Genomic DNA, 15182 nt, shown 5'->3' with positions numbered 1-15182 from the left:
GCCTCATTTCTGACGAGCACAAGTATTACTATAAACACACTTTATAGTTTATAGAGCTTTATGGATTCATGTGGACCGATCTGTTCGGGAATCCCAATCGTTCTGGGATATCAGCAACGATCTCTGGGTTTAATTATTTTTGATTTTTTTTTTTTTTTTGCCAAGTTCTTCAACGTGCCTGTTGCTCTTGAAGGAGTTTTCCAGAAATGTAGCAGTGTTTATTTTACAGCAATCTAGATTTTCTTTTTGCCTTACGCATTGCATCTTGTACGAATATGTATGAAATACCTCATTTGAAGGCGCTGCCTCGCAACTGCTACTTAACGCCACGTGCAGAGAAGACACTGTAATAATAGAAACTCAGACAGAGATCAATTGTAAGACAATTAGAGCGGCTGGAGCAGTTCGCAGATGCTGCTTTGTGCATCGTTTGCTTATTTCTGGTTTTGATTTTTAGATATTATATTTGCACATTTGTAGATTAGAGACTTGTAGTCAATGGAGGACAGGAAGTCTATGATAATGCAGAAAACCCGTCGGTTGTCGAGCCTCGCCTCGTTCGCAGGTTAGAATCTTTAAGCAATATGCTCCGAGTATAGTTCAGGTGCATCTCCTTAGTTTCGTCTCGTCATTGTAACCACCGTTTTGTTCAGTTGTAAAGTCTTATGTGTGATGAATGTTTTAGATCTGGGGTTCCTTACAGGGGGGTGAGCGATAAACTTTTAGGAGGGGTGCGAAACCGTGGATTATTCAGTTTAGCCAAAATAAGTACATTTAAATGTGTTTCTTTTTTTTTTCTGCTACTACTTTTAAACACTTGGCTTAAATAAATGTATCTGCCTATGAAATATTACTTTTCTAGGGGTGCAAGGCAGAGAAGAGGTTGGGAAACCCCTGTTGTAGATGATCCCGCTGTAGCATTGTTTTTTGTTGCCATGGCGGCCTTCATCTTAAATGAGTCATTCACACATGAGCTTGTAAATTTTGTTCTGTCTTTTATCCCTTTGTGGCACTTAAACACATTCCTCTCCACTGTCATCGATCCCAGCCCGGTGTGTGTGTGTGTGTGTGTGTGTGTGTGTGTGTGTGTGTGTGTGTGTGTGTGTGTGTGTGCGTGCGCGTGATTGTGTTCAATCTCAGAAGTCTGTAAATATTAGCGCTGAAACGTCACTACCATCTCTTTGCCTTCGTGGAAAATGTCTTCAGCAGAAATGTCAGATTAGCGGTTGTGAAATAAATAATAATAATAAATAAAAGCATCGACCACATGTTCTGATTCGTTGTGTTTTCAGTGCTCAAATATGTCAGCTCACTATTTAATTCATATTTAGAAAACGTTTGCATATTAACAGGTTTTGCCTTGTTTTTAGGAAATTGTCAGTTTTATTGTGAAAATACATTTGTTACACAAAGCAGTTAATAGGTTTGCATTAAGTACAAGAAGCCAGTGCATGTACAGTATATACAATTAGAAGAAGGAAGCGGGGAAATGATTAGTTATTGCTCGGTAATATAGACGGCTGTCCTGGTGGAAGTTTAACACAAATCTTCACATGCGTCCCTTTTTAAATCTGTGCTTGTCACTCGCAGGTTGTGTAAAACGACACTGCAAGGTACGTAAAAATAAATAATAATACAATCCGTATTTTAAATGAATTCTCTTCTAGATGGCAGGAAGTTTACCTGCAAGCAGACGATTCGTAGAAATGACCTGAAAGCGTGTCCGTCACATTAAATGTCAGTAACCACATTCTGCACGATGATATGAATAAAACATCTAGAGCTATTTAATAAAAGGTGGAAAACAACAACCCCTCCCCAAATATAGATCTCATTTAATTGCTACAAACTTAGACATATCTATACTTGTGTATGTTTTGCCTTATCGCAGCTCTAGAAACATTAGGTTAGTATGCTTGGTGATGGGTAGCTCCACCGAAAACGCTCCCAAGCGCCGTTTTCTTCACTGTGTTGCATTCCTTGCCACATTCCCACGCGTCAGCGTTTCGGGGTCGTGTGTCTCGTGTTTCGGACGCTGGGACAGTATGGGGGGAGTTCTGGTGCTGCGATGGAGAAAGTCCACCGAACAGCTCTGAGACTGTAGCATTAAACAGACAATATTGTAATGACCTGCAATACAGGGTCTGTGTTGGTCTCGGGAGACCCGTTAACAGTGAAGGAATGCAGTTTATTGTGCGAGGCTACTACAAGAAAGAGGTACATGGAGGTACTGGCAGGATTGGGAGGCTAGGATGCGTTTCACCTGTAAAAGTAGCTACATTCAAATGGCCTTAATGTGCCTAACAGCATGACTTATCCTAAAGAGACAGTTGGACCCGATCTAACCCCGCTGGAACGCAGGCAAACCGTCTTACATTCATGGGAGTCCTGTGGTTTAATCTTTCTACTGAATTCAAATATCTGCTAACCCTCAAAGATCTCCAAGATCAGCACGTGACCGAAGTGGAACATGAAGGCACGGAAATCTAAAGAATGACAGCAGGAATGGGACGCTGCTACCGTTGAGTGCTGGTTGTCGTGAGTCACGCCCCCCTCCCCCCCCACCGTCGGACCGACGGCGAGCATGAGAGACATCTCTTCAATCGACAGTCTTATAAATTAAAAAGGTCCGATTCCGATGGCGACGATAGCCCTGCTGTCAGAGTATAGAGTTCATGCTGCAGAGGTTCCTCAGTCCAGGTCCGAAGCAGTCAACTCCTTGGTTCTGTCACATCTGTTTCCAGAGGAGGATGAGGCTGTGGAACCATGACAACGGTTCAGTTATCTTTGTTTTCACATTGCGTCATGTTACGAGCTGTTTATAACAAAAACCATATGACTGGGATCGGGCCTCTGGACCGAACCTGCTGATATTTACTGCTTTGCATTAAAGTCCTATATCAATAAAGCATGCACAGCGTTGATGACTTTATGATCAATATCTGGATGCTTAGTTTTGACTTTTTTTGTATGTGTGCAATGTCCAGACCTTTTTTTAATACGAACAAAGTGAAACCACCACTTACTGAAACGTTTTACGCTTGATAAAGCGGACCTGCAGTTTCCTCAATGGGTTCTGTGGCAAAAGACATAAAAAAAAAGAATTTATTTAGCTGAAGGCCTCTTTGCATTGCAAACATTCTGACTTGTCCGTACGATGAAAAGCGTTAGCGATAACATTAGCATGGGTTGCGTCCCAGTAATGGACAGCAGGCGCATTAATGGGGCCGTGAAACCGGAACGGCTGAAGCAGCCCGCTCATTAATGTAATTGTTTGCACCTGTGACGTGTAAAAATTGCCTTGCAGAAGAAGAAGGGGGGGAAAAAAAGAAAGGCCTGTGCCGTGTCGCTTGAAACAAACTGATAAAAGTTGTGTTCTGTGCCGTTCTTTGATTTGTGGCACAGCTGCAAAAGCCTTTCCAGCAAAAAAGAGAAAGCAGCACAGCTTGCTCACATCTCGGCCTAGCGAGAGCTGCAGCAGGGACATGACATGATTATTAAAGAAGTGCTCAACCGCAGAGAAACCTTTCACCGATAACTTACCCCTATTATCGTTGGATGTCACATAAATAAGGTTTCTGGCCCCCCTACACTTTATGTGACTCCGAGGCATGCGGCGTAAGAATGTAATGGAAAATGACAAATCTCCCGAAAATCTAATTCATCACCTCATTTAAATTTGCCGGACACAGAAAGGTTACAATCTCGGTTTGCGACCGTGGGACTCTCTTTGTGATTTAGAATGGGAAACAAAACAAAAAAAATATATCTAATTGTAAATGTCCATCGCCAAATCTGTGATTTATCTCGGCTTTCGAGTTTAAAGCATCTCACCACGTAGAGGCCGCTTGTGTGACTTGTGTCGATGCACCATGACCCCGATCATCAATGCGGCGCCGACCAGCACCACAGCCAGCACCGAGAAACTGGTGATGGCCGCCAGTTTCCACACGTCGGGTGAGTCCTCCACAGATTTACCTGTTGGTTGTTACGAAACGACCGTAAACCGAAAGAAGGTACATCAAGGATACCAAAGTAATCCTTGATCGTGGCAGGACGTTCTTTACGTTCCCAGAGCCTGGTTCTTACATGTGTTGCACGATGGCGTCTTTGGATACTGCTTGCACGACGCGCACGGCACACAGCCGTGCATATCTGAGTTCCAAAACTCTAACTTGCCGCACTGACCTGCAAACAGAAAAAAACACGAGGCGTCCTCTGTAAGTCACGTCAGACACTTTTCATTATAAAGTCAACATGCTTGGCTCTGTGGAGCAATTTAGATGCCGATCAAAGTTGTTTAACTCTGGAAATAAAATGAGACAATCAACTCAGTGGGAATCAGCTCATCCACTAAACGAACAGGCCCTCGTCTTCCGGCTCGGTCTCGTGAACCGAGACTGGGAAAGTCCTCCGGTTGAGACTTCTGATGCAACTCCGACAGGCAGACGGCGTGTGAAGAGCAGCCTCTGCTAACCGGGTCCTTCTTCCCCGGCGGAATTGTTTTTCCCTCTGTTTACACGCACGACTTCCAGAGAGTAAACGAACACGTCTGCGAGACAGAAGCCGACGGCGGATGTGGCCCCGGAGAGAAGACGTCCACCTCTGAGGAAACAATGGAGGGCTTCATCTCTTTTTGTGGCAGCCAGACAGCCGGATATTTGTTTCCTAGGTGATAAGGAAGGAATTAAACTAAAGACGCATTTCAGCGTTTTAGCAGCACGTGGTTTTCCCTCTGCTTCCTGGCTTTGGTTAAAAGGAGGTATTAATGAACTCTGTGGTTTGGTATAAAGTAGCTGGATAATTGTGACGTCACACTGGAAGGAACAAGCACGACCGACAAAGACGCTTTGAAACTACGCGAGACACAAACATAGACAACAAGGAAATCATCCCAGGATGGATCCAGTGAGAGAAATCCTTCTTGCCTCTCAGTGCCGTGTGTGTGTGTGTGTGCGTGTGCCTGTGTTTGTGTGTGTGTGTGTGTGTGCGCGTGTGCAAAGACAACCGTAATTGAGTCAACGTTTGCATGGAATTCAGCTGGAAGGCCAGTTTGATGTAAACCAAAAGTAATCAAATGAATGTGTGTGAGAAACCGGCGCTTCTTCGGTGACATCAGCAGGTGATGAAAACATCATGCAGATGGTGGGGGGGTAGTTTTGTGATTCTTATTAGCTAAGACGAGCGAGGTAGAAGTATAAAAAAAATGAGAAACACGATCTGGAGGTAAATGTACTTTGAGTTATTTCTGCAGCTAATTATGTGACTTTCTATTTTTTGTTTATCGGCTGATTTTTCCATTCATCAATTAATCGTTCAGCCTCTGAAATATCAGGGAATGTTTTTGCGTCCTGTTTGTAATCTGGCCGGTTCGACATGATTGGAGCGCTGCTCCGTCTCTGTGGCCATGCACAGAGGAAGACCGATGATGTCATAGTGATGTCACCGCAGGGATTATCTTTGCTTGTGCGTCACAGAAAGCTCATGTTACATACTAGAGGCATTGAGTTTGAGATAAATTGACATCTGTGATGCAAATGTGGGTTTAAAAAAGATTCAATATATTAGATTGTATCGCACTGTGATTTTGGCGTTTATGAATAAAAACTCTCCAGGTTAGATTTCGATTTAAACTCTGGGTCTTTGGCTGTATGGGTCTCTCATTGGTCACATTTCACAGGTAATTATTTAACCAGCTGCAGTGAAAAGGCGCTTCGCCTTCATGTTTGAAGCATTTTGACCTCTCACTCTGGAACTGTTGCCGCCACATGCTGGGGCCCGCAGAGACTTTCCATCCTGCACACCCCCCCCCCCCCCGTCAGAACTGCTGTGACTCATTTTATAGTCGTGGTCACAGTAACAATTTGTAAATGTCCTTGAGAGAATTTCACATGATGATTTCAGCTCTGCACCGTTTCAGCAGGCCCAGCTGGATTCAAAGGGTCGGGGGAAGGATGCGAACCTTGACCGCTGGTTGACCCGCACCGGCAAACATACAAGTGGAACTTAATGTCACTCAAATTAACACTTTGGTTTTTGACAACCAGAAAATACAGTTTGGAGCGATAACCTTTTATGTTAAGAAAGTTGTTTTAATTCATCGACTTGCATATGTAGGCGTGTCGGTGCCCAGCGGTACATCATTCTAGTGTGATTCCAAATACAAATCCAGGTCCACCTTGAACTATAGCTGCAGGCTATGACTTTGATTATGGATCAGGTCTGATTGCTCCTTGTAATAACAAGCAACATAATCTAATTTTTCTCTAAACCCTTGAGACCTTGGCATAACTCAGCACCTTCCCTGACAAATGTTGTTTTTTGGGTGTGGGGTGCTGTGTTTTGTCATGCGATGGAAGGGCGGGGGGGGGGGGGGGGGGGGGGGTCCAGATGTAGAGTTGGTTTCACACGGGAGAGGCTATAGATGGAGCATGTTTCGAGTTTAGCATGTTAAAATGCATCTGGCAACTTAAAGATCCGAGGCAATGCTCCAAGCCCCGCGTGATTATTCCGGATTTAGTGTTTTCAGAGTAAACCGAGTCTAGTGTTCTCCGGGGGGGGGGCTGCATTAAGTGAAAAGCCCTTTTCTGATGGTGTTTCTCTCTCTGACAGAAAAAAGTAGACCTTTACGCACGACGGACGCAGCCAGTGCGCCCTCTTTGCGTGTGGCCTGTCCTTCTCCCCGGGGCGCGGATGGATGGGGTGAAATAAGGCGATCGGAATGCGGAACCGGTGAGAAACGCAGCTGAGGAAGCGGCTTTGTGAAGCAGACTCGCTATCTGCGTCCAATAAAGGGAGGCCAGACCCACCGGAATGTCGCGCAACGTCCTCAAAGGCGAGCACAACCAACAAATGCGCACGGATCAAATTCAGAAATGAACATAAAACGTACTTTTTTTTAAAAATTATTATTATTACCAACAGTCTGAATGTGAACATCAAGTCTTATGGAACTTACCTTTCTGTGCGCTCACGACGTGAACGCTGGTCGCAGCCGCTATGATGAGTCCGCAGAGCGCGCAGAGAGCGCGTGAAGCCATGGAGTGTGCGGGGGGAGAGCTGCTCGCTGTCGGCCACACGATTCCCGAAAGTTCATCTGATTAACAGTCCGCGCTGGGATTGGGGATCGAGCATGGAAAAGCGCGCATCAGAGTGAGTCACCCGGAGGAGTCTGCGCCTTGTTTTAATAGCGCGCACACACCCACGCGCACAGCTCAGCGCCTATGACTCATTTCCTATGTACTGCGCTCGGATTCTCTTGTGCGCGCTCACAGGAAACTCCTCTATCGCACTTAATGTGGCTTCATGTGTTTCACTTCAAGAGCAAGAAAGGTTCGATTCAACCTCATCCGGTTGAACAGATCCGATTCATTGATTATTGGCCGCGCCCTTACAGGTTTGATCCCGACATTCTTCTCTGAACTTAATACTGTTCTCATTGTTATTACCACGCCCGGCGACGTCATTCCCTCCGTGCCAAAAAACACAAGTTCTCTGGCACGAGTGGAGAGTCCCATAATACGCAGAGAGAGGAACTGAGGCAACGCAGATTTGCTGCTTAAGCTCTTTGGATCTTGCGCACATAAAACCGAACCGCGTCGGGCTTTGGGGAATCTCACACTTGAAGAGTGTCCTTGCCGCAGGGGCGGTGTTATTAGTGTCTGGGGCCGGGGCCGGGGTGGAGCCCGCTGGAGCGCAAGTATGCAATAACAAAGCCATGGATGCATGCCTGGAGGCGATCAGGTTAGCACTATGTCACAGGTTTTACGCATAAAACCAGGAGGGGTTACCACGGTAACATCATCCTTCAGCACGTTTTTATTCATTACAACACACGAACATGATTTTAAAAAGCGCACTGCCCGCCTGCATACATACATCGTGCCTGCAGTCTCGTTTAACTGTTCCCAAATGCCTGGTGATTTTTCCTTTTCACACATTCCCTCCGTTTCTCCGGAGCCTGGAACTTTTTTTTTTTTTTTTTAATGTGCGCACAACATGGTGCAAACCCGTCTTTCCCACCAAAGCTTAACGTCAAACAGACGCTGACCAAAGCTCCCAATAAATAGTTCACATCATCAGAATAGAGGATGTGACTCAATTAGCCTAGAAGCATGTTGTCCAACAGATGTTTTAGTGCTCCACCGTCACGGAGAACCTTTTTGGAGCCTTTTTGGAACGCGGACCTGGAGCAGCGCGGCCCCACTAAGGACACCCATATGAGCTGAGTTTCCACTGCAGTGATTTCGTCAGTAATGAGGCACTATAAGCTGCAGATGTTGTGTCAAACTCTCCAGTAGGAACCATGGCAACAGGATGAACACACACACACACACACACAAGGCGATCCAAACACTCCTGTATGTGCTGACTGGGTGCCAAACTAGCCGATGTTTCTCAGGGATTGTAAATACTATACTATAAAAAAAAAAATGCAAGACAATCCCAGCTGTTTTCGCTTTATGTATTAAAACATATTTAATCGGTAAAGGATGACATCTTTGCATTCGGAAGTTTAAACTTCACCTTCAAAGATTTGACAGAATATCCAGCAGGACAAAGGAATTAATACAAAATAAAAACAAACATCTGGATGATGGTCAATAGAGACCACAGCAGCATCCACATGTTTTTTTTTTTTTTTAGTACATTAGAAAAACCTAAAGAATGTACATAAACCAGGCCGAGATTGTTAAGAGAGCATGTTTAACATGGTTAAAATCAGCAAAGACAGCAAAACAACATCAAGCATTTCAACATTTAAGAACACCACCGTGCGCACAAAAGTGTGTTTATTAACTACAGCACAACACTCAGTTGTGTTTGGTCACCAAATTAAATCACTGACTGGGAATGACAATGTGGTAAAATAAAACTTTCCAATGAGTGATTAAAACTGGGAGTCGAACGCGTTTGATATCCCCCCCGAAATGTCTGTCTCTTTAAATAAATCTGCACTTCCTTTTGTCTTTCCATTATACTTTTTTTCCTTCCTCCAGTTCCTTCTGTCGCTTCTCCTGTCTCCCAGCGAATTAGGTGATGTAGATGCGGTGAAAGTCATTGGCTCCGAAGGCACAGTTGCATTTGGGACACTTCCTCTGCCGGGTGTCGTAACGCATCTTCAGACATTCGTAGCAGAACACGTGGAAGCACTTTGTGAGCACGGTCTCCTTGTCTCTCGTGTTGCAGCACGGACAGCGCAGCTTGGCCTGGAGACAAATAAACACATTGAATGCGGGCTAAAGGCTAAATCCTGACTCCAGTCCGATGTTTAGGATGTAACCGGGATCATTCTTGACATTCCCGGTGCACTAAGTGGAGGATTGAGCTCACTTTCTGGGCCCAGTCTCAAGAAAGGATTTATGTCATTCGGGCAAATTAGAAAAGGTGTATTCTGCATTACGACATTTTTTTTCTTCTTCCCAAGACTGACCTCTGTCCGTAGCAGATGTTGCCAGAAAGGTGTTGCTATTTTTACGACTCCGTCGCCACTAACAGATGTTGATTAAAGCCGTAAATTTCTCACCTTGTACTGGTTGATCTCCTCCTGCAGGATCTCATCAGCATCCGAGTAAACCTCCACCTTCTTCTGTTTCTCCAGCTTGCGTCTCAGCCTGGAAAGGTCCTCCTAGAATTCATTTTTTAAAAAAAAGGGTTGAATTAGCCTTGAGGGTTAACGCGAGTTTGGAATGGCATCCCTAAATCATCCTGACATACCTGCGCTCGTTTCAGGTTGCTGCTCTCCCTCTCCCGCGCTGTGCGGTTCTCAGCCACAGAGACCTGGATCTCCTTTAGCTTGGTCTGCGTGTGCTCCAGCTGCACTTTCAGGTCCTCTGCCAGCTGGGCAGCCTCCACCGCCTGCAGCGAGGAAGGAACCGGATGCAGTCATTTAAGAAAACCCTGATTAGGGTGGCACTCAGAGCCTCCGCTAAGGCCACACAATCATACACGTCAATTTAACAAAAGGCCATCTGCCACGAATACGTGATTCAGCAGAGCCTGGAGCCGTAGCTTCTTATAAACACAATTATATAACACCATCCGCATGTGATTTTCTTACATCATGGATTGTGGAATATTTCCTAGGGAACTCTGAGAAATAGAGAAAAAAAAAATCCCTGGATCCACCGCGCTTCTCGGCTCCGCATCAGAACGTATTGATTTCTTGTCTGGCTCATGGAAGCCAAACGAAGCCAAACGAAGCCACACACAGACGACCTCGTCTGCAACAGCAACCGTCATCGCTGCGTTGTAATGCGGCGAGCGCCAGTTCCGATATTCGTGCATCGACAAAAGTGAGACCATAGACGTTTTCTCCTGTTTACTGCCGACCGTGCATGTTCTCCATTTCTGCACACGTTTTCCAAATCACACCACGCTTGGATCCTCCACGTAGCTTCCAGGCTACGACTGATTTCAGTTAAAACGTACTACCACTTGTGTGTTTTCTATTATTTATTTAACATTGTTCCGATTTGGAAAATTACTCGCAAATGTGAATGAAATTGGAATCGTGTGTCATGTAAATAAACAAGTATTGTACATTCGTACATGCATTTGCAGTGTTAAACAGTATTTAAGTTAAAATATACCTTATCAATGTGATGTTTTACGCCACAAATGAAAGTCACAAATTTAAACAAGCGTCTGAGCGTGATAAAAAATGATGCTATGCGCAAAGTGTGATTTTTGGCACCCGCCTTTGTCCAGATACTTAAGCAGCTCAGAGTCTTGAAAACATCTGGCAGTGATCAAATCGGTCTTTCACAGCCGACACGTTTGACGGGACGTCTCGTCTCCTCTCACCTTCCTCTTGTTGAGTTCTAGTGCTTGTGTGCGGACAGACAGCTCTTTCTCCAGAGCAGCGAGCGTGCTCTGGAGGACGCCCTCCTTTTCCTCGAGCTTCTGCACAACTAACAGCTGGGCATCCACCTGGAGAGTCAAAGCAGCGGTGACAGTTCACACACACACACACACACATCAGAGCGACCGGTGACGCATTTCACAGGCCATCGCATCACCTGGGTTTTGAATGTGAGAACTTGGTCCGCCAACTCCTCCTTCTCTTCTTTCAGCAGTTTGTAGATCTGGTTGGATTTGATTCGCTCGCTCATGAGCTTGAAGTTGGCGTCGTCCTTCTCCCGTAGCTGCTGCAGCAGTCGACTGTTCTGCTCCTGCATGTCTTCGAAGGCCTGACCAGTTACATCCATCTCGCTCAGCAGGGCCTCTTCCTCCTCAAGAGAAACAGGAGTCAGGGATCGAAACGCAAAACCATTCCTGGACTCGCGTGTCGAAGAGGAGAAGCCGAACTTCCTCACAACAGTTTGGGTTATTCAACATATTAACCCAATAGTGTTGTAACGTCAAACAAAGCTTCAAAGCGGATCTGCATGAGAACTCCAGACCTCTTCCTCGGCCCAGATCCATCCCACACAAAATGAATGCTTTTTGAACCTTTCTGAGATTTCTGACTTTGAACGAACACAATCACGACCAAGCATTGCGGACACAAAACTTCCTCTTAAACACAAGCGTCTCCCGTTCCAAACACAAACACACGCGTACTGATTGGAATCAGTGACGCAGGTCCGAGCTCGCTGCGTGGAATCTGTTAACGTGAGGAACAACAGATGTTTGAATTTCCGAGTCCAGTCATCAGATCATTTGATTAATGACCTTAAACCCGTTTGACTCTATATTGTCTGGTGAAATCACACCTGGGTCGGTTACTATGCTACAAGTGCGGGTAGAAAACGTAAACATGCTAAGCTTGAGCCCTTTTTGTTCATGTTGCCTATTTACAGGACAACTAAGGCCAATAAACACAACTCATGAACTCACAAGTAGTTTGTTTATTGGCTCGCGTTGGCAACCTGTCCATCCTGCACAGCTGGAACTGGGAAAGCCAAATGAAAACCATCCCGGTTGAGTCGCTGCGCTTCGACTCCGTGCCACATAGGAAGGCAGGAAATCAAGGCGAATGAACCAGCGTCGGCTCAAACCGCGTTCCACCTTTTCCTAATTACGTTTTGTCAGACCTCCCAAAATCAAGGAGCAGCAGGTGTTCAGAAATCATCGGTCTGCTTCACGCTCGTAAAATGGAATCATTTATGGAACGACAGTTAAACAACTTTTACAAGAGCCGTGCATTTTAGGCATTACAACTAAATGTTTGCAAACTTAGAGCAACGCTCAGGATGCCTGGGGTGAAGTTAATGCGAGTCATATTCTGTTAACCAAATCCTCTAGGGTTTCATATTCAGTGTAGGACTGCTGTCATTAAAAGTACTACATTACATAACATGGGTGTACCCATTACACAAGTAAAGTTTTCTATTAGTAAGACATGTGTCCCCCATCATGTAATTGTTTAAGTATTTGAGTGACAAGAGATTAATAACTAACATTACAGCTCAAAATTGCAGGAAAAAAATTCATATACATTAACGCCTAATAAATTAAATTACAAGCAGAACAGATTTAGACTCCGGGTCACTTGGGAAAATGTTATACTCATTGGATGACATTTAATTTGTAGGAATTTCCCATGTGCATAGATTGCATTTAAAATAAAGAGTTAAAAAAAAACCACACACACCTGTTTGGTGGCGGCCAGTTTCTTCTGCAGGTGCTCGATGGTCTCTTCTGCCACTCGGATCTTCCTGAGGGCATCTTCGTCCGCCAGCTTCTTGCTTTCCTTCCTCTCCCTCTCCTCCAGCTCTCGCACTCTCGTTCTCAACTCATCGACCTGGCCGAGATAAGGCGGGGATTTGGAATCATGTGCAACGTCTGTTTCAATATCTGACTGTTTTCAGCCAAAATAAATGTTGGAAGAGAACGTCAGGAGGATAACACACCAAGGAACAGACCTCAGCTTTAGATTTACGCTCAGCTGCCATGAGCTGCACTTTGTCCCTCTGCTCCTTTGGAGCCGACTTGTACATGTCCAGCAAGAGTTTCATCTCCTTCTGTGACTCCTGGGCTTTTCTGTGGATAAAGCATGAGACGTTTCATTCCTGCATGTAGCTGGGCGCCGCTATTTTATTATGGCTAAACATTCTGTTGTTATAAATGACGGCAGATTGAGAAACAGGACGTACTTGAGTTCTACTCTGAGGATCTTCAGCGTGTCCGAGTCCTTCCTCTTCAGCTCGTCGCTTCGTTGTCTCTCTCTATCGCGCTCCCTCTCTCGTTCTCGCTCAGCCTCCCTCTCCCTCTCCCTCTCCCGGGCCCGCTGTCTCTCCAGTTCCTTCCTCCTCTCCTCCTCTTCCTCCAGGTCTTCATCGTCCTCTTTCTTAACCTCCATGCTGTCAGTTGTCGTCTCCTCTAGAGTCAGGGCCCCCGTGTCGCCGCTATGACAACGCAGCTGTCAATAAAAGAAGGAAGAAGTGCGTCACTATGTTAAGAGTTTGGCTCTGACTCGCACTTATTACAGCAGAGCAAACACTCATCTGTGCTTCACATCCGCTACCTTGTTGATCTCCATCTGTGTTTCTCTCAGCTTCCTCTTATAGCGCTGCACGTCCCCTTTCAACTGCAGGTTGTGGTTCTGCAGGCTGCTGATCAAGTGTCGCATCTCCCTGTTGATTGGTCCTTTGGGAGCGGAGACAAAAGATTAGCGACGGACGCACGGCACCGTCAATGTTAATACGGAGCTGCAAAATGCAACAAGGTGATATGCTACAAACCCCATGCTTTACAAGGTTCCTATAATATCAGTGCTATGAAACAATCAAGACTCTGATGATCAAAATGCATCTTGATATTCAGAGCGTTACTAGTTAATACTTACAGTATTAACCGAAGGTTTTAGCTATTTACAGTCATGAGTTTGCACTCTCTATTAATTTAAACATACATCCGAGTAAAAGTTTACTTTTTATTCCATTAGAACAGTGGAGTTTGTATTTATCACACTGCCTGCAAGAAATAAAATAAAACCACCGACACAAACCTTTGTATGTAAACTAATAAATAAAAACAACTACCAGTACATTATTCATGAATTAAAGTCTCACGAAAAGTCCTTTTGCAGTTCTCAAGCATACCATCATCATCTTATACTCCGACTAAATACGAGCAGAGATTTAGATGCTAATAAAATGCATTCTGTGCAACAACTTGGCATCATTTGGGGCGGCTCAGTGGGTTGTGAACCGGAGGGTCACCGGTTCAAGTCAAGTGTAGACTGGCGACTGGAGTGGGGCCAGTCTACCTTCATGGCATTATTGAGGTGCCCTTGAGCAAGGCACCCCTTATCTTATGCCTGATCCGCATGCTACAGCGCCCGATATATGAACGTGTGTTCTTTCTTTCCAATTTCCACTCCCTCTTGTCGAAGCACTGGCGTTTTAAAAAGTACCTGCTTGCTCATTGGCTGCCAGGTTCTGTTCAAACTCAATGCGCAGCATCTCATACTCTTTGCGCACTTGGGCCAGCGTGTCCTCCAGCTGGATGACCTCGGTCCGCAGCTTCTTCTGAAGGGACAGCTCGTCACTCTGAACAGCAGAGAAACAGCAAGAGCTTGTAAAAACAGTGGCAAAAACATCGCTAAGATAGTCGGACCGGCAACAATACGCCAAAGGTAAATGTGAAATGGTGAAAGATGTCAGCCATGTGGTATCGTAACTGATGATTAACAGCCGTTTTCTCATGAGATCAACGCCGATATTTACCTCCATGTGCTCAATCTGTCGGAGGTGGGCATTCTTGGCAGTAAGCAGGAGCGCCCGCGCCTCGTCCAACTGCGTTTTCACACCGAGAGACTCGTTGTACAGAAGGGAAAATTGGGACTGCAGACACTTGTACTCTAGAGTCTCTTTCACAACCTCCTCTGGAATATTCCGTAAATCCATCTGAAAAATCGGGATAGCAGTGAAGACCTAGATTTTAACAATCAATAATCTCCAGAAAATGAAAAGGGTTCTTGTTACGCATGTTTCTAATGCAACAGCAGATGACATCCTTACTTTGAGTTTCTCACTCTCCCTCACAGCCTCCTGGAGCTCCACCTGCAACTTCTCCAACTCTGCCATTCGGCTATTTGCCAACTCCTGGTTATGCTCCAACTCTGCATTTAAACTCTCAAACTAAGATAAGAGTAAATATGTTATAGAGAAGGCGACACAAACTAGCATCTGAAACGCGTACATCAATTCACCGCACAGATCTGCTCACTATGA

The 15182-nt window shown here is 45.2% G+C and overlaps 2 protein-coding genes across 2 annotated transcripts in view; both read right to left on the bottom strand.

Annotated features, from left to right (window-relative positions):
* Window positions 1–2625: 2625 nt before the first annotated feature.
* si:rp71-1c10.7 (uncharacterized) lies at window positions 2626–7040 on the bottom strand. Its single transcript, XM_068754183.1, has 5 exons — window positions 6959–7040; window positions 4090–4188; window positions 3835–3978; window positions 3027–3076; window positions 2626–2756 (listed from the first exon to the last, which is right to left on the bottom strand). The coding sequence occupies exons 1-4, from the start codon at window positions 7038–7040 to the stop codon at window positions 3036–3038; spliced, it is 366 nt and encodes a 121-aa protein (XP_068610284.1). The 3' UTR covers window positions 2626–2756; window positions 3027–3035.
* Window positions 7041–8460: 1420 nt separating this feature from the next.
* The window catches only part of LOC137910439 (E3 ubiquitin-protein ligase BRE1B-like), a 7177-nt gene continuing 455 nt past the window's right edge, over window positions 8461–15182 (bottom strand). Inside the window, exons 2-13 of the mRNA XM_068754875.1 lie at window positions 14970–15089; window positions 14676–14855; window positions 14363–14498; window positions 13472–13593; window positions 13101–13366; window positions 12870–12987; window positions 12599–12748; window positions 11022–11234; window positions 10807–10932; window positions 9718–9858; window positions 9527–9628; window positions 8461–9209 (exon numbers count right to left, since the gene is read on the bottom strand). Coding sequence (XP_068610976.1) covers window positions 9033–9209; window positions 9527–9628; window positions 9718–9858; window positions 10807–10932; window positions 11022–11234; window positions 12599–12748; window positions 12870–12987; window positions 13101–13366; window positions 13472–13593; window positions 14363–14498; window positions 14676–14855; window positions 14970–15089 — 1851 coding nt within the window. The 3' untranslated portion in view covers window positions 8461–9032. The remainder of the gene's footprint in view (window positions 9210–9526; window positions 9629–9717; window positions 9859–10806; window positions 10933–11021; window positions 11235–12598; window positions 12749–12869; window positions 12988–13100; window positions 13367–13471; window positions 13594–14362; window positions 14499–14675; window positions 14856–14969; window positions 15090–15182) is intronic.

The sequence above is a fragment of the Brachionichthys hirsutus genome, chromosome 21 (genome assembly GCF_040956055.1).
Source record: "Brachionichthys hirsutus isolate HB-005 chromosome 21, CSIRO-AGI_Bhir_v1, whole genome shotgun sequence".
NCBI lineage: Eukaryota > Metazoa > Chordata > Actinopteri > Lophiiformes > Brachionichthyidae > Brachionichthys > Brachionichthys hirsutus.
The sequence above is the reverse complement of the archived record's forward strand: the minus strand, read 5'-3'. Positions and strand labels throughout refer to the sequence as shown.